This window comes from Camelus ferus, chromosome X (assembly GCF_009834535.1).
Source record: "Camelus ferus isolate YT-003-E chromosome X, BCGSAC_Cfer_1.0, whole genome shotgun sequence".
Taxonomy (NCBI): domain Eukaryota; kingdom Metazoa; phylum Chordata; class Mammalia; order Artiodactyla; family Camelidae; genus Camelus; species Camelus ferus.
The window spans coordinates 20,689,472-20,714,366 of record NC_045732.1 but is presented as its reverse complement, the minus strand read 5'-3'; the positions used below and the strand labels follow the sequence as shown (position 1 = coordinate 20,714,366).

General features: G+C 39.8%; 1 protein-coding gene across 2 annotated transcripts; it reads right to left on the bottom strand.

Moving 5' to 3' along the window:
* Positions 1 to 1,253: 1,253 nt before the first annotated feature.
* RBBP7 (RB binding protein 7, chromatin remodeling factor) lies at positions 1,254 to 24,613 on the bottom strand. Of its 2 annotated transcripts, none has more exons than XM_032475708.1 (12): positions 24,294 to 24,613; positions 23,336 to 23,480; positions 18,859 to 19,004; positions 15,237 to 15,410; positions 14,070 to 14,185; positions 9,716 to 9,876; positions 8,825 to 8,951; positions 8,631 to 8,708; positions 7,777 to 7,853; positions 5,168 to 5,225; positions 2,463 to 2,573; positions 1,254 to 1,704 (listed from the first exon to the last, which is right to left on the bottom strand). In XM_032475708.1, exons 1-12 carry the CDS (start codon positions 24,307 to 24,309, stop codon positions 1,636 to 1,638), a joined length of 1,278 nt encoding a protein of 425 aa, XP_032331599.1. In that variant the 5' UTR covers positions 24,310 to 24,613; the 3' UTR covers positions 1,254 to 1,635. The 2 variants fall into 2 exon arrangements, with proteins under 2 accessions (XP_032331599.1, XP_032331600.1); XM_032475709.1 differs by having other exon boundaries at positions 15,237 to 15,383.
* Positions 24,614 to 24,895: the final 282 nt, after the last annotated feature.

Below are 24,895 nucleotides of genomic sequence, written 5' to 3'. Positions count from 1 at the left end.
CTCAGGTTTGCAGAAAAATCTACCTCTTTCAGACTGTAGATGGAAATAACTGTGAAAAAACGATGCAGATATCTTCTAGTTTGTGCTAAACACACTGCTTTATTTTTACAGCCCACGTCTTTCATGAGGATACAAATTGTTGAGGCAGTCTTGTTTTGCTTTTCAAAGACATTTTGTAGAGATTTTTCACTAATGTGAATCTGATTTTATCTACTCAATTCTGTATAGATTAAGTAAATATGTATGATAAATTTAACAGCTTCTGTGTATTCTTTTGTTGCCCGTGTGAAGACATTAATCCAGCTATCTTTAATCATAAAGTAAAACTTCTGGCCTAAATTTATTTTGTTACATTTCTAATCAGTTGTTCTCCCTCAAAGCTAAGAAGAAAAGGTACTTTTTCTAAATATCATGGCCCAAAGACAGTTGTAGATACTGCTTCTTGGGCCCTAAAAGGTGGTTTCATTATTGTACGTTCTAAGAAAGAGGCAGGGCAGCAGCCACTCTGGGTGACGCAAGTTTTTGTGTAGCTAGACTTCTATTAGTACCTTTTTGTAAACCACTAAAGTAGATGACTAGAAAAAAAATTCTACAGCGTAGCTGCTGTCAAATATTTACAGATCTATAAGGACTATGGATTTCTCCAGTTTGGGCAGCTGTTAGAACACTACAGGTGTGCCTAGCTGAAAAAGAAAGTGGGTACATACACAGAGGCGCATAGGAAAAGACCTTGATGGTGAGCAAAAAGTGTCTGAGCACGTACAATCAAATTTAACAGGTTGGCAAGCCTTTTTTCTGAGTCAGGTACTGAGTATTTTAGGATTAGTGGGCTCCAAGGTCTGTATGGTGTAGTTCTGGTGGTTTTTTCCCTCAACAACTTTTAAGAATCAATGTAAAAACCACCCCTAGCTGGCAGTCCTTACAGAAGAGGTTGATGGCCAAGCTGCAGGCTGGGTTGTCCCCTTAGCTAACTGGCCACACAAGCATTCTTTCTCGGGGAGAAATCTAGGGTTTGCTTACAACTGCCCAAGGTCAGGCACAAATAGGCTATAGATGAAATGACATGGAAGTCAGGTAGTTCTAGGTTCACAAAATACAGACACCTAAGTTCTCACCACCTTTGCATCAGATAGTCATGTAACGTGGAAAGAAATTCAGCAAGTTCTCAACATGTATACCTAACTGCTTCCTCATAAAGGGACACACACACACATCCCCACCTCTACCCAGGTTCTAAAAGAATAAAACAAGAATTATTTTAAAACTTTATTTCTGCAAAGCCAATCAAGAAGTGTTGGAGGGAAAAAGTGTAAAAGTTATTCTTGCGTATTTGCGCACAGCAAGCACTTAGTCTGAGAAAACGAGGACTTAAAATACTTGAATCAAAGGCAGTACCCTGCTACTTGTATTTTAAAACAACGCTGATGATCTTTCTTAAGCAACATTCCTTTCTTCCCTAAAAGCTACAATATGATACAGTACGCAATAGCTCACTTGAAAGTGCTAGGATCAGAAGGTAAAGAACGCCATACGCCACCCCACTTAGACTCTACTATACAATGCCTTTTTGGCGCTTGATAAACCAAGCTTTTGTGTAGCATTACATTCAACAGAAACGTTTCTCGTACTTTGGGTTTAAGATCCTTGCCCCTCCAGTTCCGACGCTGTGACATCTGACTCTTCATCATTGTAAATATTTTCAGCCTGGAGATAACAACCAAATAAGATCAGAGGTAAAACTCCCCAGTTTTTTCACATGGTTATCTAAAAATTGCATTTAATAGTTCTATCCAGATTTTAAGAGTCACTGGTCAGTGTGATTTAATGTTGCAAATTAAATATGGATACATTTTAGAGTAATTATTTTGTAGTTTCCTTTGTATTTTTCCCTTGAAGACTTTAATAAAATTAATGAGGAAAGGCTAGGCAGTGTTCTCAAAAATTACTTGCCAGCGTCCAATTCCACATACATACCTCACTGCACATGTACCAGTTTATTTCAATTATGCATAAAAGGTGATTTCCAAAAATATTTCAAACATCGTTTAAAGGGGACAATAGCCCCGAAATTTACGAAAGGGCTGGTCAATGGCGCCTCAGACACGTAAGTGCTTAGTGCTCAACAGGGAATTCAGTACCATGTGACCGCAGTGACACTTCCCTCCTGTATACTTCCTTCATGCCTATGACAGACAGTAGACACGGAGCACTGATGCCTTCAAGAGCCCAGCTGAAGAGTGTAACAATCATGAAAATCGGAGCACACGTACACAGACTTCTCCCGACCCAACAGATGCAGCATCAACTAAAGACTTGTTAAAATGGAAAAGTCTTTTAAGACTTGTTTCTATAAATGTTTGATACAATATGCACCTAAGTATTTCAAATATTTCTATTACATTATATCATTAGTAAAGTCTCTATAAGATAGTCATTGAGGAAAAATAAACATTTTAGCTCACCATTTGCCATATCTGCATGATGTTATCCTCAGACACTGAGCAAATGACCCAAGGCTCATTGGGATTCCAGCTAAAATCTGATATCTTGGCAGTGTGTCCTCCATGAATAAACTGTTAATAAGAACAAAAAAGCCTTGGGTTCATCTCATTTTATGTTAATAGTCTTCAGAGCATCAGTCTTGCAACTGGGGGTCGCTGTCCTGCAGTTTGGATGGAGGGTGGTACCAACTTAATAATCTAGCCCTCTACCACTTTTTTTTTTTGCCAATTTCCAAACCCTCAGAAGAGGTGGTAGGTTGGTCCAATGAATGCCTGGATGACCTTCACCTGGATTCCCCCAATACTCATATTTTGTTAATGTGCTTTCTCTTACACAGACAACACCAGCCGAGCCGCAGCAATGTTGTGGATAGAACACCTCACCCCTGAATATTTCAGCTTGCATTGCCTAAAATAAGGCCATTTTCCTGCAAGACCACAGTGCCATTGCCATAGCTAATACAATTAACATGAATTCAGCAAGGTTATGAAATATACAGTTACATACAAATATTCAAGGCAGTAAATCTCAATGTCAGGTTACATACTCCTTCCAAAAGCTGGCCTGAGTAGTCTCCTGGTTCTTCTGTGGCCCAGTGACAGAGCCCCTCTCCCCCTTACTGAAGGAAAGGCATACCTCTCAGTCATCCTCAATCTCTCCAAGGCAAGGAGAGGGAGGGAGGACCCCCAGGGACTCCAGAAAGTCCCCCTTAAGGGCTAAACAGAGATCTAAGAAATGCTGAAGGGAGCAGTCTTACTTCCTGCAACAGCCAACATCCCAGGAAGGCACTGAGCCTTATTTATCTCACAATTAAGGTTCAGAAGAATCAACTCTCAAGGACAATATGAGTACCTTGTTATGAACTGGCAAGTCACACCTTCCTAACAAGTCTGATTTGACTCTAGTTTGACAATGAGAGGTCTGTCTCTTTGCCAATTAGGTTAATATACAAGGTAACTACTTTACCTAGTAATTTTATCAGTTTAAAAATGTGAGATGGGATAAACAGCTTTTAAAAATAGTTGTAAGGGGGACACAAGTGAAAATACTTTCAGACCACTGGCTTAGAATATATACAGGAGTCATCAAATCAAGCTACTGTTATAATTATTAATAGTATCCAGTTTACTATATGTAAATGTCCCTTGATTTCAGACTCTCACGAAAATAAAGCCAAATCCTAGTGAATTTTCTCAAGGGCCATTAAACTGTTACAGAGGTATAATATACAAATATAATATACACACTCTCTTCTCCCTGCAATATCAAAAAATAGCCTGTTTTCAAGGTTTCCAGCTAAGTGCTAGAATCAATCACAAAAAGTTTACATGTTGTATGGTTTCTTTTATATGAAATGTCTGGAACAGGCAAATCTAGAGAGACAGAAAGTAGATTATTGGTGGCCAGAGGCTAGCAAAAGATTGGGAGGTGACAGCTAAAGAGTGTGGAGTTTCTTGGTAAAGGGACAAAAATGTTCAAAAATTGATTTGTGGTGATGGTTGTACAACTCTATGAATATACTAAAAACCACTGAAGTGTTTAAACAGTGAATTGTGGGTAAATTACATCTCAATAAAGGTGTTATCAAAGTTTTAAAAAAAAGTAATAGCTGGACAAAAATAGCTGCAGTAGCAACACCTTAGCTAAAAAATACTTAAAATTTATGAAGCCCTGAATCACAAAAGAGACTTTTCAGATTAAGTCACCCAATATATAATCCACCATTTAGATGCTGTCATCTGTCCAAGGCAGCAGCTTACTGAGAGATACTGTAAGCAGCAGTGGTATTAACACTGAACCTGCTGGTATGTCTGCCACAGGCCAGTGGTGTTGGGCATAGCAACGTGCTGGACAAGGATTAAGGGGGTCTCAGATGTCCACACTATGTAGGACTTGGTGAGCATCTTCTGTGTGTAGGGCTCACCCTCAAGGGCCTTTACTTTTTAAAGGTGGTGGGCAAGCTCCAGTATACCAAAAATTAGCACTGGCCTAAGAGTTAAACACACGTTACAGAGGAATAAGTGATGATCTGCCAAGTGACTGGTGGTGACAAATGGAGAATTCAGAATGAGGACAAAGAACCATTACTAAGTCTGGTAATGCTCCATAAAGTGACTTGAAGTGTACAATGAAGGAGTCAGACAGGAAGGATGAGGATGAACAGGACAGATACCACCATGTAAACCTTCAAGAGGCTGAGGAGATGCCAAGGTAGTTCGGTTAGGAATGGGAGGAAGATGGTGGATACTGTTGGCATCAACAAGATCAAGAAAGCATTTATTTTTCTGGGCAGGGAACTTAAAAATTATCAAGTTATTAAAAGTTTTCCACATTAGAAAGTGTTCAGTATTGCTAATTGAGTATCAATGCCCCCCTCCCCAAACCCTCAGAAGCATTCTAACTGCAAATCCGTGAGACATTATTATAGACTATTTTCCAGGAGCCTAGATTATTCTTAGAGAAACATTCATAAAAACCTACTGGGCTCTATTTACTATTTTCAATAGATGTCAAAACCCTATCACAATAACCTCCAAGACCTCCAATTTGAAATCATCTTCAAGAGCTAGAATTCGAGGTTCTTGATTTCCAGATACATGAAGCAATGACAAACAGTCCAAACTGCATCTGACATTTCATCTTGCATAAGAAAGCCAATATATACCAGGAGTTCTGGAGGCCCATCTTCTGCATCTTCTGCTGATTGTTCTTCTCCAATTTTGCTATAAAAAAAGAACACAATTCTTGAAGAAAGAAAGTTTGTAAAGCCAGCATCAGCCCAGGACTCACATCTTAAAACACACACTTTGGGGCGGGGCAAGTATAGCTCAGTGGTAGAGCACATGCCTAGTACCCACAAGGTCCTGGCTTTGATCTCCAGTACCCCCATTAAAAAAAATACATTCTTATTTAAAAAAAAAAAAAACCACACACACACTTTAAAAACAACTTATTTCCTGAAAGAGAAACAGACTCATAGACATAGAACACAAACTTGTGGTTGCCAGAGGGGAGGGGACAGACTGGGAGTTCGAAATTTGTAGATACTGACAGGTATGTATAGAATAGATAAACAAGTTTATACTGTGTAGCACAGGGAAACATATACAAGATCTTGTGGTAGCTCATGGTGAAAATGAATATATGCATATTCATGTATGACTGAAAAATTGTGCACTACACCAGAAATTGACACAACATTGTAAACTGACTATAATTCAATAAAAAAACCCCCACAACTTATTTCCATACTGTTATCAGTTAAGAGTTGTTATATTAGTTATTTGGTGGGAAGGTAGGGTATTTATTTTCTGGAAATAGCAAGAGCTGTTCATAACTGAAGCTGCAAAACAGAAACTGTTAATAATAAATACTAACTTAACATTCATTCAACATTTCAACTATTTCCTGCATTAAAATTAAAAGGTAAAAAGTATATAAAATATCTACTGAAGAACTGATGCCCAGCCCCTATATTTCACTTTTTTAAATTTATTTTTTATTGAAGTATAGTCAGTTTACAATGCTGTGTCGATTCTTGGTGTACAGCATAATGCTTCAGTCATATAGGAACAGACATATATTCGTTTTCATAGTCTTTTTCATTATAGGTTACTACAAGATAGTGAACATAGTTGCCTGTGCTATACAGTATAAACTTGTTGTTTATCTATTTTACATATAGTTACACTTCACTCTTAATCAAAGCCTTCTTCATTCCAGGAGTGAGATATAATTACACATCAGTACTATAGCTCTGTCTAAAGATGTAACAGAAGAACTTTAATAACTATGGAATGTATAAGCAAAGGAAAGGTTAAGTTTTAATTTTTTCTTATCTCAAAAACTTCAATTTGTAGAATTTGCCGGCAGTTCTAACAGTGAAATCACTCAAGTTACACACCAATATCAGCCCACAGTATCTGGTATCTAGCTCACAGATGGACTTTGCTAGTAATAAAGCTGAACCAACAGCCAAAATACACAACCTTCCAACTGATACGTTTTCTTTCCCATAAAACTAGTCAAACAAACCAAACACACCAGTCTGGTAGACAATTACATTTCTCCTCCCATTGTCAGGAGTACAATCACTAACACTGACCATTTTAATCTATAATTTTACCTAATGTATTATTTTAATAGTAAGCAAGTCACGAATGAGTTTTAAGAAGAAATCACACAATGCCTGCAAATTTATTATTGGCACCTTTAAGGACAATTCAGTTGCCAGAACATGAGACTCAAACCTTGCTACACCACTTTATATACCACAATGGTTTTTGCTTTAGGTTTCTAATTTTACTGCTAAAATTGTTTTCAAATAGAAGAGTATACTCAAATGTCTGCCTTAAAGATTCTCTACATTTTCAAGCATCTATCAGGGCCAGTTTGTTCCATAAGAACATGAAACAGTTGATGTTTAGAAGTTCTACAAAACAAGCATTTTACTCTGTAGTCTCTGTTCCATACATTGAAAATGGGTCTACTGTCTCTGTGATTAAGGCAGCCCTGACTGAAAAACTGAGTCCACTTCAAAGCAATACATTTAACAAAGGTAGGAAATAAGTTACCTTTGGTAATTTAATGATTTAAACTTAAGATAACCACATCTTATAGACATGTGTATATATAACTGAGCAACATTATTAATGGCTCTAAAGACTCAAAAAAATAAAAAAGGGCAAAGGAGTCTGAACTTATTAGAATGGCAACTCTCAGGTCAAGGAACTTTAAGAATTGGGAGGAACTCTATATACAATGAGCCTCCAAAAGAACTTAAGCTCTCTGACAGCATGGGCTGTGCTTATACTGTTCCCAAGTTCATCCCCAGCAGTTACACAGCCCACAGCAGAGCTCCTATCTGCAAAATCAATGAAAGCACAGGAGAGCAAATGGTAGAAAAACTGAGAAAGACTAGTTCTTCAGGGTACGTGAGATCCAATGAGACATGAATAACTGATGTCTCCACCCCTTCCTATAGCAAGAATGTTTTCAATACCATCAATTTGGATGTTAAAACACACACACCCCTACTCCAACTTTAGGCTTGATTATCAAGAGAAAAAACTCACATGTGCAGTTTTTTTTTTAAACAATCCATTTGCTGATTCACTTCTACTTTATGGAACAAAGACTCTTTAGGAAGGTACTTAAAATTAATTTTAGACTGATTAAACTGGGATTAGCAAATTGCACTTCTAGTTTATGAATTATTACATCATCTACAAGATTAGCATATTTATGCAATTTCTTGTCACCAGACTGAGTTACCTTAAATCCCACACATTCAGGCGACGATCAGTACCACTTGAAGCCAGAATAGTTTCGTTATGTGGAGACCAGTGGACCTAGCAATACATATTTGAAAATGTCAAGAATCATCCATCCCTCAGATTGTGGCTATTGTTCTAATCCCTGATATTTTAAAATCTCATGTTCTGCATCCTCTCCTCAACCTACAAGCCCCCATCCCTCCTTGTCCTGTCCTTTCAGGTGCTCTTAAATGGTCCATTTCCTTAGCCTGCCCCAGGGAAATTGTACTCCCCAACACAGGGGAACTTACTTAGCTAGGCATCCCCATAAACTCATTCAGCCCCAAAACCATCCCAAGAAGCTTTTAAATTTTTCAGTGAACTGTATCTTAGCCTATGCAAAGCTCTATTTTAAATCATATACAAGGTATTTTTTCACTAGAGGACCCACGAGGCTGGCACAGCTTAAAGGAAGAATCCTTGTATTTCACTTTTTAAGGTGATCCTGTTTTGTAAGGTTTTTCCTTCAATTTCTGAACTATCAAACCTCTCAAAAAGCTCCAAGCTCAAAGAGGGGAAGGTATAGCTCAAGTGGTAGAGCACATGCTTAGCATTCATGAGGTCCTGGGTTCAATCCCCAGTACCTCCTCTAAAAATAATAAGTAAACCTAATTACCACCCCCCACAAAACAAACAAAAATAGCTCCAAGCTCAAAAAGCTCCAAGCTATTTCCCACTAGTTAACTTATACAATAGAAGCTTTAAAGGAAAAACACACATCTCACACCCACCATATAAAAGGAAAAAATTTGATTTCTCCCTACCAAAAAGTTACCAAAAATCTGACAGAGATACCAGAAAACTGACACATACCTGGAAAATTTCATCTTTATGAGATTCGAAGGTATGGAGTTTCAATTTTAAATTACGCAGATCCCACAGAGCTACAGTCTGAAGGAAAAATAAATAAAAAGGAATTCGTTTCTATACTTCACATAAAAATTTTAAAATACCCAATTGTAGTACAAGTGGGTTCTTAAACACCAAATATGCAAAAACTGAGAAACCTTATCTGCAGAGCCAGTTGCGAGAATGAACTCGCTGTAGGGATTGAACGACAGGCAATTGACCTCGGCAGTGTGCGCATCAACCAGGTGGCTCGGCTTGGAGGTGGTGTTGGACCTGGTGTCCCATCTAAAACACAAAGGCACAAGGCACACAGCACACAGGCAGGCCACGCAGCCCTCGCCAGCCTCTCCCTCACAGGCTGGCACTCACGACAGCACCACTCTACGCCTCTGTTTTCTCGCTATGCTCGCCCCTTGGGAGACACCAACCACGCAGGGGTGCTGAGTCAGGCTTCCAACCACTAAGCGACATGCGCTAAACCTGTGGAAAGCAAGTTAGGGCTATTCCTGCTTTCTTGTTCATTAGGTTCCTGTCTGAATTACACACTAGTTCAAGCATACACAAATACATGGAGAATAACGTTAACAATTTGACTAGCTTTGTCAAGTATCAGTATTTTGCTTTGTTTGCCTCAGGTATTAGTTTCTTTACGACATAAAAAGCATTTCAGGTGGTTGAATGAAGCCCCACGGCTATGCCCAACGCAATCATTCCCCTCCCTCAAATTCAATGGAAGCCACCCTGATCCTAATTTTACTATGTACCACTACCCAAGCATGTTTCTTCATGTTTACATACCCGATTTTCTCTCTTTTTCTAAATACAAAGTGGTGTTCATTTATATAACACAGTAACTTTTATGTAAAAAGGCCATACCTACTTGCAGTTTATTATATATCAATTATACGTCACTAAAGTTGTTTTTTCTTTTTCTAAAGGCTAAGACATAATTTAAAAAAAAGAAAGAAATCAAACCAAAGGCCACCACAATCACTGATGGTCATTCAGGACACCCATATAACAAAATCCCACTGAATTTTCCACCTTACATCATGAGTTTCTGATCATCAGCAACAGATCCAAACAATGACTCATGCAGCAGGTGCCAGGCCACATCCTCTACAACAGCTGAGTGGCCGGTAAAAATCGCTTTAGCATCCACAATTTTGCCTTCCTTTGGTCCTGCATTTATATCCCACAGACAGACAGTCTGAAGAAGGAACAAACAATTGAGAGTTATAAGAGACTGAACTTAAATTCTAACATCTTATTTAAAACAACCTAACTAAAAACAAACTTACACAGAAGTTAGAAATAAACATGAGGGAGAGGAAATATAAACAAGACTGAAGCTGCACAGTGTGTATGGGTGTAGCTTCCATGATCTGAGATGTGGAGGGCAAGGGAGACGCACTGTAATGGGGACAGAAGACTGAGCATGGTGGCAGGCAAGTTTCCACCCACATACATTCAGTCAAGTATCTAAAATTCATCTAAATTACACAACCCAACACTAAGAGCCTGGTGGTCATTACCTACTGAATAGAAATGCACATCTTAAAAATTCACACTATGTTGGGAGACTGAGAATTAACACTAAGACGTGCCTCTTAAAAAGCAAAAGCCTTTGGACAAGCCTCTCTCCCTCCATGGCAGAAACCACTGAGGCATCAGGAGGTGCAACAGGTGGAGGACCTAGGAACCTCCATAAGGCCACCTGAAAGGCCATGGGGCCTGCCCAGACCTCAAAGATTACAGATCTGCAGGCTCTGGGAGCTAAGTCTCTTCTTGACATCTTATCACAAAAAATGTTGAGGAAAGTCTTAAACTTCTCTGAAAAAAATACTGTAAGCTATAGGGCAATGATTCTCATCTCAGTGGTTTAAAGTAAGACGTAATTCCATTAAGATATATTCATACTAATTCCACTGACACTAGTATGGGCTTCATCTCTTTTTAAATCGCTTTCTTATCTGAAAAGGTTTCTGTAATCAACCTATTTTCCAGTAATAAAAAACAATTTTACATAATACACATGGGCCCTTAGTCTGTTGACATTACACACTCAGACGCACAATTTACATGCACAGAAGAGAAAGTAATGTGGGAAACTCCTGCCATCCTCCCCTGCTCCTCACCTCAGAAGGATCCTGGGAACATTATCAAGATGCATGGCACATGCAGAGCCCTTCGGAAACGTGAACTATTAATTATGACTAACAACTCCCAAACTGGTGTCTTCAAAAAGTACTAGTAATTAAGTTCCTGAGTATAACCCATCCTCCCTGCTTAGGACTCTCCTATGTCCACTCCAAGGGAAACGGAAGAAAGCTTCCTTTCAGAGAACCGAGGTAGACGCCCGCTTCCCAGCTCCCCTGCAGCATGGATGCAAGAACTTGACCTGGGCTCTATCATTTCACCAGGTCTTCAAATTGTGACTAGCAACAAAGAAGAATCTGTTCTGATTGGGGGAGGGGTGTGTGTTACATCAACATTCCAGGAGTGGCAAGAGTGACATCCTTACCGGCCTGATTTGAGTCAAATATCTGGCCTCTCCTCTCTTCCAGGCCATTTTCTAGCCATCACAGCAATTCTGTGAACTGCCCTACCTAATCCCCTTCCAGTAAGCTCCTTTTCTATTTAAATCAGCTGCAGTCACCTTTGAAGCCACTATGGATAAGAGTTATGGGGGTTCTGCAAAAAATTAAAAATAGAACTACCATATAATCTGGCAATCCCACTTGGATATTTATGTGAAAAAAGCAAAAACACTAACTCAAAAAGATATATGCAACCCCAAGTTCACTCTGGCATTATTTATAATAGTGAAGATACAGAAACAACCTCAGTGTTCACTGTATGAATGGATAAAGAAGATGTGGTATATATATGCAATGGAATACTACTCAGCCATTAAAAAGATGAAATCTTGTCATTTGTGACAACACAAATGAACTTTAAGGGCATTATGCTAAATGAAGTAAGTTAGACAGAGAAAGACAAATACCATATGATCTCCCTCTCACATAGAGATTTTAAAAGCAAAAAACAACAAAACCAAGTTTACAGATACAAAGAACAGATTGGTGGTTGCCAGGGCTGGAGGGTGGGAGGAATAGAAAAGGGGGTATAAATTTACTTTAAAAAATAAAAATAAAGATTTTTTTTTAAAAAACGATCACTCAGTATATTTACCTGAAGATTATCTTTAGAAGTTAAAAATAAAAATTGTGAACATTTTAAATTTACAAAAAAAGTAGAAAAAATTATTTAACAAAATCAGAAGTTGGTTTTGGTTGCTTGCAACTGAAGAATCTTGACTGAGTCATATCTACTCTTGTTGGGGGGGAGAGTATAGCTCAAGTGGTAGAGCACATGCTTAGCATACAAAAGATCCTCGGTTCAATTTCCAGTACTTACTCTAAAAAAAAAAGTAAACCTAATTACCCTGCCCAAAATTGAAAAAATAAAGTAAAAAAAATTTACTCTCAATTATTTCAAAAAGCTTAACAGAAATTATGACAAACAGAAATATAAAGATCTACACGATATGACAGGCCCTGTTCTAGGTGCAGGGACATACCAAGGAAGGTGGCAAGGAACCTGCTCTCATAAAGCTGACATAAAATGCTAACTGTGGCCAAATTACATGAGCTTTCCAAAGCTCCAGAAGCCTACTCTCAGCTTGTGCTTGGGAATCATACCAAACACTTTTTGCTTACAGTATGGAATTCATGAAAGAAAATATAAGGCTGTTAGTGGCAAGAATGCTACAAGCACCGATCCATAATTAACAAGATCACTTTGCATTTGCGTGGTACTTTTAATTGTTAAAACAATTTATATTAAAGATACCAAGGCAACTCAATAGGGAAAGATGAATCTTTTCAATAAAGAGTGCTGGGAAAGCTGGATATCCACAAACAGAATGAAGGTGGACCCCTACCTCATACTATATCAAAATGGATCAAAGACCTAAATATAAGAGCTAAAACTATAAAATTCTTAGAAAAAACATAGGTGTAAATCTTTGTGATGCTGGATTATGTAATGATTTCTTAGATGATATCAAAAAAATGTCATTTAAAAAATACATAAACTGGACTCAAAATTTTAAACTTTTGTGATGCAAAAGAAATTTAAAAAGTGAAAAGACAATCCAAAGAATGGGAGAAAATTTTTAAAAATTATGTATCTGATAAAGGACTTGTATGTAAAATATATAAACAATGCTTATAACTCAACAATAAAAAACAAAATTAAAAATGGACAAAGGATTTCAATACAAATTTTTCCAAAGGTGATATAGAAATGACCAGTAAGTACATGAAAAGATGCTCAACATCATTAGTCATCATTATAAATCATAACCATGAGGTACCACTTCATACCCACTAGAATGCCGATAATACAGACAATAACAAGTGTCGATTAGGACATGGAGAAACTGGAACCCTGGGAATGTGGAGTGGTGCAGCTGCTTTGGAAAACAGCTGGCACTTCTTCAAACAGTTAAATATCGAGTGATCATATGACTCAATAATTTCACTCCTAGGTAACTACCCAAGAGAAATGAAAACGTACATCCACACAAAAACTTGTACAAAAATGTTCACAGTAACAACATTCAAAATAGCCCCAAAGTGGAAACAACTCAAATGTCCACCAACTTAAACAAATAAATTGTAGTATATCTATATAATGAAATGTTATTCAGCCATAAAAAGAGATGAAGTACTAACATACAGTTTAACATGGATGAACTTTGAAAACATTATGTTAAGTGAAAGCAACTAGACACAAAAAGCCACATACTATATGATTCCATTTATATGAAATATCAAGAATAAATAAATCTATAGAGATAGAAAGTAAACTAGTGGTTGCCAAGAGCTGGAGGAGAAGGAGTGAGTGACTGCTTAATAGGTATGGAGTTACCTTCTGTGACATTTGGTGAAAATGTTTTAAAATTAGATAGTGGCGATGGTTGTACAAACTGTGAATATACTAAACCCTACTAAATTGTACACTTAAAAAACAGTTTAAAAAAACCAAAACCAGAAACAAAACAAAACAAAACCTAAACTAAAATGTAACTTCATCAGGCCTCCCAAACACTTCATAGAGTTTCCATTACAGAGGGCCACTTTTAAATAATGGGACACCTTTTGCCCACATTCCCTCCAATCTAAGGCTGCTTCAAAAGAGCTCTGCGGAATCCTAAGGCTCCCAAAGGGCAGTGTGATAACCATCGCTCTAAATGCTGTTGAAATGTTATCACAATAACTAGCAGTGTTATCTTAGAAAACCTTTCATCTATTACTCTCCTTCAGAGCAGAGCTGTCCATGACACAGACTTTAACGCTCAGTACATGGGTAGCTTAGGAAGAACAGGTTTCTCACATGGTCGTCAGATGCACTTAGGAGATGTCCACTCAAATTAGAATTCCAGGACAGACCATAGCCTTCTTTTTGGTGGCCTCTTAACCTAAGATCAGGATTACATTCTCCACTTGGGTCTAAAAAAAAAAAAAGAAGAAAAAAGTAAAGAAATAGGTTAACTACTAGGTGATTTTTGGTTTATTAGAACTGGTAAGAGCAAATTCTCATTCCTAACTGAATGAGCTGTAACATTCATTATAATGCCTGGAAAAGCACTGCACACAAACAAGGACTTGGTATGACTCACAGCCACCTTGAAAAGCTGTTCTGTTCTTCATTTCAAGTACTCAATGCAAACCAGGTTTCATGACCATAAAGATGACTGATTCCTTTGCAAAACCGATACTAAGTTCTAACACAAAATACTGAAAACTATAGCTATCCTACAAATTTACATGGTGACAACCTATTCCACCCCCAAGTTGATTTATTAAAATATTTTTGCGAGACAAAAATTAACAAAGCAGGTCTGGCTGCTCAGTCCATGTATGTCTCCAGGGTAGCCTGCAACCATGAGTGACCTAGCCAACCCCTGGGAATGTGACCCTCACAAATTTCTTCATGTCGCCATCTGATGAAGCTATGTACGCCCAGAGCAGTGGGGCATGTTGTAGTAGCTTGTCGAAACTTGAAGGATTGTTGAGCAAGATTTATGACGTATCTGGCTCCACTGTTGGGGTCCTGAGTTTCCCTTACCAAAGCTAGTCAAAGAGCAGGATGTGCCTATGTAACCAGACCGCCATTAAAAACCCGAGACGTTGAGACTCAAATGGGCTTCCCTAGACAGAGACATTCATGCTCCTGTGGTTTGCAGCTAGAGAGAAAGCACATTTTTTGTGGCCCCAGTGAAGGAAGAGTCTATGCCTGACCTTTCTGGACTCTGCCTGATGTGTATCTTTTCCCTTCTGTTTCTGCTCTGTATCTTTTGCTTAATAAACCTTAGCCAGGAGTGTAACTTGCTGTGAAGTCCTTCTGTCAGATCATCGAACTTGAGGGTGGGTATGGGACCCCTGAAACAATTTTTAAACCTTTAAAAATTAGAGGATACTAGTTTGAATTACCTCAAAGCAATTATCACTCCGAATCAAGAAGAAAGGTCAAGCATGGTCTGAATTTATTACTACATACCTGGTTTAGCAGGGTGCTTTGTATAGTCAAAAACCAGCACATCAGAAGATGGTGTTTTTGTAGCAATGATGTGAGGATTCTGCGGCATGTAACGAGCACGGTTTACTTCTCCTTCGTGGTTAATTTTAATTTCACATTCAATTTTTCCTGTTACAGAACCAAAGCCACCAAATTCTAATGTGAGAAGAAAGAAATAAACACATATACTTAAGATTAAAATTCACCACTTAGTTTAATCAACCCAACAGATTTTAACCTGACAGAATACAACACAAATGGATGAAAGAGAGAACACAAAAATACGGGTTCACTTGCCACTTCTAATTAATTTATTCTCAAAGCCCATTTGAATTGAAAAATATTGATACCTATTTTATGCAAGTGAATTCAGCTGGATTTAAAACAATGAAAAATCAGATTCTTTCAGTTGTGAGGATGATGTAGTTTTTCACCAAAATTCAAATAACCACATAATAAACAGACTTCAATCTTTTAGTTCAAATACAACTCATATGAAGTGTTGAAATGAATTCACAGCTTATTTTAGGTTTCATTAAGACAGGTTCATCCTCAGCAATATGAACACTCCTTGAGTCTGACGTCAAAAACATCCTCATATTGGAAATCCATGCTGACTCAGAAATCCATGCTAACTAACCCCCACTCGACCCCAAGAGACACACAGACACACACATACTGATTCCACCAGAATACTTGCTTCAACTGCTAGTGGCGTGCCAAAGCTAAAATGAGTGGGCTAACCACTCTATCTGGTGTGGGAATATGACTATAGTGTTAAATTGTTATTTAAAAGACCTTGGAAGTGACAAAGCCACATAAAAAGTATGATAACTTCTCAGAAGCAACAAGATGATGCAGAAAGAATACAAGTAGAGAACATCTAAGCAGATAACAGCAAACAAGAACATTTTCTTTTCTGTACTCATAGATAAAAACTTGAATTAGTGTTGCTGACACTTGAAAAGTTCGGAGGCTTCACATTATAACTGTTATCTCTTCCTGACCTATATTGCTTCTTCTTTGCACATTCCTTTTTAGCTCACCCTGTGTCTCAGGTCAAGGAACACTAACTCAACGGCCTAATGGAGCCAGGCAGGTAACAAGTAAAACAGACTGGCTGGGGCCTGGCGAAAACACATCGAAAGCAGTAAGCCATTTCTCAGTTTCAGCCAGTTCTTGCTATGTGCGAATGCTTAATGAACATTGGCTCCCATGACTTAATATCAGAATTTAGTCCTTCTTCACTATGGCAAAAACAGCTTACTATTTGTGTGTGGCTGAAATTCATATCCTATTTCACACAACTCCTCTCACACAACATATGCAATATCCCACTTCCCTCTCAGCACTTTCCCTTCCCATCGTGTCAATGGAATAAAATGCCTTAGTCTTTCTAAGACCAGAGCCCCCACCCGCCTGCCCCGATCCTATCACCTCCACCTCCTGAGAACCTGCTCCAAAGCCCTTGGTTTTATTTTCAAGCTTCCACCACTCTGGACCCCAAGGGTTCTTTTCCCCACTTCTGCTACAAAGATATTCAAGTTACCCAATTCCTTTAGTTAAAACAAACTGAACAGCTCTCCTTTTAATAAAAACTGGGTTTCCAGGTAAGATTTACTGTGCACATGGGGCTGTTTGTTCAAACTCAATAGGAAGTTTGAAAAATCACTTTCTTAATGATAGTACCCATTAAAACTACCATAACTGAAAATTTTAGAAGGTGTTAACTTTGAACTTTGAATTATTTCAGTAACTTGTTAGAATGTAAAACACTGGGCAAGTGAGTAATAACTTAATATATCCATATATTATGCCCAGAGACTAATTCTAAAGCTGAAAATCCAATTAAGTACATACTTCAGGACTAAAAGCCATTAAAAATTTTCTGATTACAATATTTACAGAAATAACACATAAGGTTTGAAGGGTAATGGCGTGTAAACTGTGGAAGTGGTAAACTGACTAAATCATTTTGGGAAAAAGTTTTATATTGTTTTAAGTTGACAATGAATACACCACACACCTCAGCAATTCCACTCAACTAGATTGATTCTCCCACATGTGTACAAGGAGACATGGAAAGAGTGTTCACTGAATCACTGTTCATAAGAGCAAACAAACCACACAGACACAGGCCAATTGCCAAATACTTGACAGAAGGATAAACAGAGGTTTAGTCACAATTAAGGAATACTATACAGCAGTTAAAGAATGAGCTAGACATTTACACGGTATATGCACACAAATTGAATGAAAAAAGCAAACTGAAAAACATTATGTATACTTACCACTGTATGACTATAAAAATACAAAAAGTTGAAAATGGCACACTAATCTCAGGACAGCAATGAATTCTGGTGAGGAAGGCAGGGAGGAATGGAGCAGGGGTGGCAGGACTTTAGCCATAAAGTAGTATTTCATTTTTGATTTTAAAAAACCCTAAAGCAAATACTGGGAAATGTTAATACCTATTCAACCACTTGGGCTGTGCAAAAAGCACTAACCCAACAGGTCTGGTTGCTTAGCCATCGCAAGTCTGAGGGACACAAGAATCACGGCTGACCCTTGACCAACTCCCGGGAACATGGGCCTCAGAATGTTCTTTATGTCACTGACAGGTTGATGATTTCGTGGTGTACACCTGGAGCAACAGACCATGCTGTACCAGTTTGTCAGGGTTGCTCTGCACAAATATCAAGACTGACGCTATGCACCTGGTTTCATTACTGGGGTCCTGAGCTTCAGCTGTCATGAAAGGTTACCAGCATGAGGTGCCTACAAAACCAGCCTCCCCCCCACCCCCCGCCATGAAAGACTCTGGCACTCAAATGTGTGTCCCTGGAAAGGAGATACTCCACACGTTCCCCTGTTGTTTGCTGCCAGAGAGAAAGCACATCCTGTGTAGCTCTGGGTGAGACTAGTGCCAGCCCTCCCTAGACTCCCTGATGCATTATCTTTTTCTTGCTGCTTTTGTTCGGTATTCTTCATTGTAACAAACTCATGAGTACAATTTGCTACTGAGTTCTGTGAGTCCTCCAAGCAAAAACAGCAAAATTGGATGGTTGTGGGAATACCAAAACAGGAGAATGTACATTTGGATTGGGGGATGGGAGTCAACAGCTTCCATAAAAACCCCCACTATTAACTGTTTGTGGTATATATGCCTCCTGATTTTCTATGCGTACACCAACACATGTTTTTACTTTTACCAAAATAGATACTATAATCACATACCAGTTACTCAATTTATCTGAAACACATCTTTCCATACCATTGCATACAGATTTATCTCGTTCTTTGTGTATGTGAAGAATTTCAGAATTATCTCATTCTTAGTAATTGCTGCACAGCATTTCAAACATACCATCATGTGTTTAACAAATTTCCTAAGAACTCACAACTGGGGTATAGGTTACTCTTAGTTTTTCAATGCTGCAAATAATGCTGCTATAAAATCCTTGTGCACATGTGGGTGAATAGTTCTGTAGGACACAGTCCTAGAAGTTAAACTGCTGGGCCAAAAGATACTAGTATAAAGTTTTAATAACATAAAGAGACATACTCCCTTGAACACAAATACCGAAATACACCGTATACCTACCACCCTTCTCACTGTCACAGTGGGAAGCGTCAAACTGTGCGTCATCGTTTGGAATATGGACTCGAGCAACCACGAGATGATTCTGCTCATCAGATGTGTGAGTCCCCAGCACTAGCCAATGAAGGGCATAATCCTTCCCCTCTGGTCTGTTTAGGAAAGAAAATAAATCATACTAATCCTCCAAGAAATCAGTTGCTAACAAATTCAGTCCATCACTGATCCCTGTATTCATAAATCATGACTTCTCACCTAAAAAAAAAATCTTCCATTTTAATACACTACATGTTTCTGGTTTTCCAGTTAAGAAGCAACAAAGTAGAATGGAAAAAATGAAGTGTTGAGTCAGAAAAACTGGGTTTAAATCCTGGCTCAAACTAAAATTCACTATATGCAATTCCTTAAATCACAACTCCCCCGTGGCTTCAATTTCTTCATCTAAAAAATAGGTTTTAAGTGCAAATGGCATGATGTGAAAACCCTTTATTTATCTTTATGGTGCTTTAACTTTATAAAATGGGCATTCTCATTTTTATGGTGGAGGGGTGTCTTTACCCTAGTCTGTGGAAACTCATTTTGAGGCTCAAGAACCCATCGATGCCTCTTGGCACCCTGATCCAAGCAGTGATTTTGTGTCTGTTTAACAATGCTTTCCCAATCTGTATTATCCAGAATAGCAATTTTCACCTGAGTTCCACGGTCCTACCTCAGTGAGGAGGGCTGAGAAGTAGGGCTCTGTCTGGGCCCCAACACCGGATGAGTTAAATATTTATCCGTTTCTTAATTTCAGTTGTACAAAGGACACAGTGGTTTAGAAAAAAACGTTTGGGGGTTACTTCTAGGCACGTAATTTAGTAATAAACGTTTTAAAAAATACTAGGTGAAATTTTATCAAGATTTGGCTTAAGGTAAAAAAAGAGCAATAAACAGACAAAAACTCCAAAAGACTAAGACAGTCATGGCTAAGCAATAGCAGCTTATTTGAAAAAAGACATGGGTCTGAGTTGATGGATATTCAGTGGCCAGGAATACAACGTGGCTATCGAAAAAAGGTAATTAATTCCATCTTAGATGAACTTAAATGCAGGGGGAGGCAACACATGTGAGCACCTACCCACTTATTTTTAACTGGAAAAACCACACCTAAAAAATTAGGCTCTAGGCAATGTACTTTAGGAGGACTTAGACAAAATGAAACCTTTACAGGGAATAGTGGCTTAAAATGAAAGAGAACTTAAATACATCTCACAAGAACCATTTGAAAAGAACATGAATACTTAAAAGGAAGCACAACAGAGCAATGTTAGGGCTGATATAAAAGGAAGAAAATGATAATTTTTTTCTGTGAGGTTAAGCAGAAAAACTAAGACCAACAGGTAAGTTGCAAGTAAACATCAATTCATAATAGGACTTTTCTAAAGAGTATGATCACAAGATGGACTGGAGGGTCTGAAATACTCCTTTTGACTCTAAAATTCAATTATTCCAGTTTCCTCTGACACGATCATCATAAGGATTTTTCTTTTTACAAGTCTTTTTATTGCCATCATTAAAATATAGTCTATTTCTCTGAGCCAATCAATATCACACTATTCTCTAATACTGGATGCACCTAAGGCTGCAGAAGCATTAATGAATAATAAAAGACCTTGTCCATTTTCAGTGCCAGAATCCTTTGACCACTTCAACTCCACTGCTAAGAAATCCACTGAACAATCACAGACCATCACCAAGTTATTCTCAGTAGCATTGACTGAAGTAGTCAAAGATTGAAAACAAATACCCATCAGTAAGGAATTGGAGACATAAATTACTGTATAATCCACTAACAGAATTCTACAGAGCCCTTAAAACAAAAAGACCATGCTGATAGGAAACAGTCTCCAATATAAATGCCTAACTAAAAAGTCAAGTGAACAACCTGCTACCAGAAAAAAAGATGGAGGGAAGATACCTATACATACTTCTTCATGCTGGCAGGATGGGTAAGAAATTGTAAATAGTGACTGCCTCTGTTCTGGGTAAGAGAACTAGGAATATAGAGGATGTGGAAGGGGGACTTATTTTTCACTCTATGCAGTTTTGTATCATCTTGATTTGAATGATTACATAAGCTTTTAAAATAGAGACCATCTAAACATGTTTATTTCATCTCTCATTAAATAACTTCTTAATCATCTAGCAGATTTGAAAAATAATTTCTAAGAAATACCTAAATAAAAATTTTAAAGAGCCAAATCAATTATTTGGCTGATCACCTAACTGAATTTGAGGACAACAGCTCAGAAAGTGCAAGTAATCATTCAGAAGCTTGCTATATGGAGGCAGAAGGCTGCCTTATGAGGCTGAGTAGGGACTAGCTCTCAAAAAGCCAGGTTATTAAGAGTAGCCAACATTTCTACTGTTCTATAAAGTGACAAAACAATCTCAGTTCCTTCATACCCTAAAGAGAACCCTGTAAGTCACCACACAGCCATTCTCAATACCCAAGAATGCAGGCTGGCTGGCATTTTCTTGCATTCCCAGAGCCACTGCACGTCCCACCAGTAGATCCCACTTCTTTCGATGCAAAGACACTATGGAATACATAATTTAGTTAAAGTATTTTCTGTTAAGTTCCTAAGTGTTAACATAAAAGCAGTATCTGGGCTGAAAACATAGATTATCTTTATTTGGGGTTTTTTTTTGGGGGGGGGGGGTAATTAGGTTTATTTTTAATGGAGGTACTGGGGACTGAACCCAAGACCTCCTGCATGCTAAACATGCACTCTACCACTTGAACTATACCCTCCTCCCCTAGATCTCTTATCTTCAAAATCTTTATGCAAAACACATTACAGGTAACATTTTAAAAAGACTTCAGTAAGCAGTCTTTAATTGAAATACAAATGAAGAGAGTTATTCCATCCTAACAAATTATTTCTAAATAGGAAAGAGTGGGAGAATTACCATCAGTCACCACTTAATGTGTATGTACTCTGCGCCAGCACTTTAACACGCATGGTCTTATTCACGCCCTCAAATGCAGGCAGTCAGAACCATCAGCACCTCCATTTACAGACCAGACTACTGGAGGATAGAGACTTACCAACCTGCCCTAATTCACAAAGCTAAGAAGCAGGGGGCATGATGCAAACTCAAGTCTCTAACCTTAAAGACCCTGCTCTCATCTACTGTCACAGTGGGTCAAAAAGATTCAAAAGAATGTAAATTAAGTTGTTAAAGTTTTAAATCTGCTTAATAAGAAAACAGAAAAAGTCAAATGCACAGGATGCTCTAAACCAGAACCTCAATACTCTTAAGTATTTGATGGTCAAAGTTGTTGTAAATGTCAATGCTTGTAAGTCTCCATTATTTAGTACTCGGCTACTCTTTCCACATCTGTATATTTATGTTGAGATTTTGGGGAGGCCCAATGGAAGCCCCTATCTGTATGGAAGTCAATGTTCATACATGGAGGATCTAGCCATTATGAAGTCACTATATAAAGAATATTAATTTACTCTTATTTTTTAAATTTGTCGAAAAACCCCTCCTCTAGATTAGTTTGATTAATCTTCATTAAGTTAAATGCTCACACTACCCAAATTTAATACACTTTTAAAGTATGTGGCCAAGTTCCTACTAGGAAAAGTCCAACTGTGTGAGAACGATAACCTGATGTACAGGTTGCCTCAATTCTGGGGCCACCGGGTTTGGGTTCGAAAGCCTGCTCCATCACTTACCAGCTGGGTGATCCTGGGCTTGTTATTTAACATCTCAGCCCTAGTTTCCACATCAGTTTTTTTAAAAAAGGATGATAAAAAGTAACTATTGTACTGTTGTCAGTATTAAACCAAATAGCAGGACGTAAAACTCTACAGCTGTGCCCTTCTCTAAGCGCTCAATATATGTCAGCAATTATTACCAGAGAAATTTTAGAAAGAGCTGAAAATAATATTTTCATGAAGACCAACAGGAACCTCAAAGTGTATCCCATACTATAAGCCAGTAACAACACCTTTTCCTTGGTGACCTGCTGCTAAATTCTTTCCTCCTCTACCAATTAAAATCTATTCATCCTGGGGGCTGGTTACACGGGCGTGTTCATTTTGTAAAAATTCATCAAGCCATACGCTTATGATTGGTGCACTTTTCTGCACATATGCTATTTTCCCATAGAGTTTTAAAGAAATCCATTAGTCGGGCCCCCAAAGAGATGCTGCTCTATATTTATGCCCCCAAAATGTCAAATATATCCGATGCATCCTACAAATATCATTATCCTCACAACAGATTCTCTCTCCCCTTTTAATGCCACACTTATACGTCAGAAATCATCCCATAAATCACTTAAGTTTTGGAAATAAAAATCACCTGGCACCTCACCCAAGGGCTAAATTGATTACATGCTTATGTTCTACATATAATACGCCAAAAACTAGAAAATTCGGGACAACAATTAAATACACGCAAAATAAAAGTTGCCAAAAACCCTTACTTAGTCACTTCGGGAAGCCACTGAACGGTAAGACTTGGCCACTGAAGAGCATGGGTCATAACCAGGTCATACAGAAACGGTGTATTCTTCTTCCAGATTTTATATTCTTCATTGATGACACGCTCCTCCACAGTATCTTCAAACACTGAAATTTGGAGAAAGCCCACACGATTAAGTGGCTGAGAGCGGAATCAGAATCTGTATACAGATACTGGAGGTCACCTCGAGATGGCCACACCTTATCTACTCTTCCCCTTAACCTCTAATCTGGATACGAACAATTAACTGCTATTCCAGAACGTGGAGAGAATATAAACACCAGGAAACCGATTTTCTGCACTTTGAAATCAATACCGCTTGCGTATACAAAATTGGGTAATTAATTACACGGACATCGCAATTGTTTTTGCCGGCTCCAGCTGTTCGCACCTGTTCCAAGATGACGACCCGTATGTAGAGGGGCTCCCGGACCCACCCGGCGAGACGAATCCACGTGGAGCAGAAACCCAGCCGCCCGCTCCCTCCATCCCCCACCAGGAGAGGCCTCGGCTCCCACGAAGCCCGCCTCGGCAGCCATAAGCCGGCGGGTTCCAGAATCCCCCGGACAAGGGCCGCGACCCAGAGGCAGTCGACGCGCGCGCGTGGAAGGAGCCGCCGTGCCCGCTTTCCGGCGGCGGAGGCCGCCTCCGCCCGGGGACCGAGGGAACGACGCCGCCGGAGGGGTGTGGGGGGGAGGGGGCCCAACCCGCGGCCCCGAGCCCGGCTCCGGAAGTGCTCGGAGCCCTCCGCGGCGCGGCCTCGTCCCGCGTAGGCCCCTCGAGACGCGCGCCCAGCCTCGCGCCCGGCCCCGCCCCCTGCTCCTCACGCCAATTCGCGCCTTTCGCCGGCGCGTGCCGCGGCCTCGCGCGCCCGCTGCCCCCCGCCGCCCCGGCGCGCGCCGCCCCGCAGGGCCTCTTACTCTCTTTACTCGCCATCTTGCGTCGGGTCGTTCGCCCCTCGCCGCCGCTTCGGACTCCCCTCGCTAGTCAAGAGCAGCCCAACCGCAAGCGCTCCTGCCTTTCCCAGGCGCGTCACACACTTCTAGCTTTCGAAGCCTGAGCTCCGTCTTACAGCCTGGGTGCTCCCCAGACGCTACGTCCTTCTCTCCTGCCTCCTCCCCGCTTGCGGGTACCGAGGTCTGAGGCGCTCTTCTCTCTCTCTCCAAACTTGGAACGAGACTTTTCAACCCGCGCCTCCCAGCCCGCCCAGGCAGCTGAGCGCAGGCGCATCCGCCCTGGGAAAAGTGAGAGGCGGTGGAGAGGCGGGCCTGGGAGCCAACGGCTCTGCTGTTCCGACGAATGACGTGCTGCAGGCAGGTTTCGCGGGGGGTTCGGAGGCGGGCTTCTGGGGGGGGTGGGCGGGGTGTTCCACGGCAGGAAGTTGCCGAGGCGCAGGCGCGAGGACTCGCCCAGTGCTCCCAGGGCCGGCCGCGGGGGCGGATGGGGGCGCCCGGGGGTGGGGCGAAGGGAGGTGCGGCGTGCAAGCTGCGTGGGGGCTGCGAGCCCTGGGGCGGCGAGCCCT

What these genes read in the sequence shown, in the direction of transcription:
- RBBP7 (XM_032475708.1), bottom strand. An exon ending in TAAGTGCATCTGACGACCAT is followed by an intron (nt 9,877 to 14,069) that starts GTGAGAAACCTG and finishes TTCCTTCTTCAG; the next exon opens with ACTGTCTGTCTGTGGGATAT. An exon ending in ATGGGCCTCCAGAACTCCTG is followed by an intron (nt 2,574 to 5,167) that starts GTATATATTGGC and finishes TCTTATTAACAG; the next exon opens with TTTATTCATGGAGGACACAC.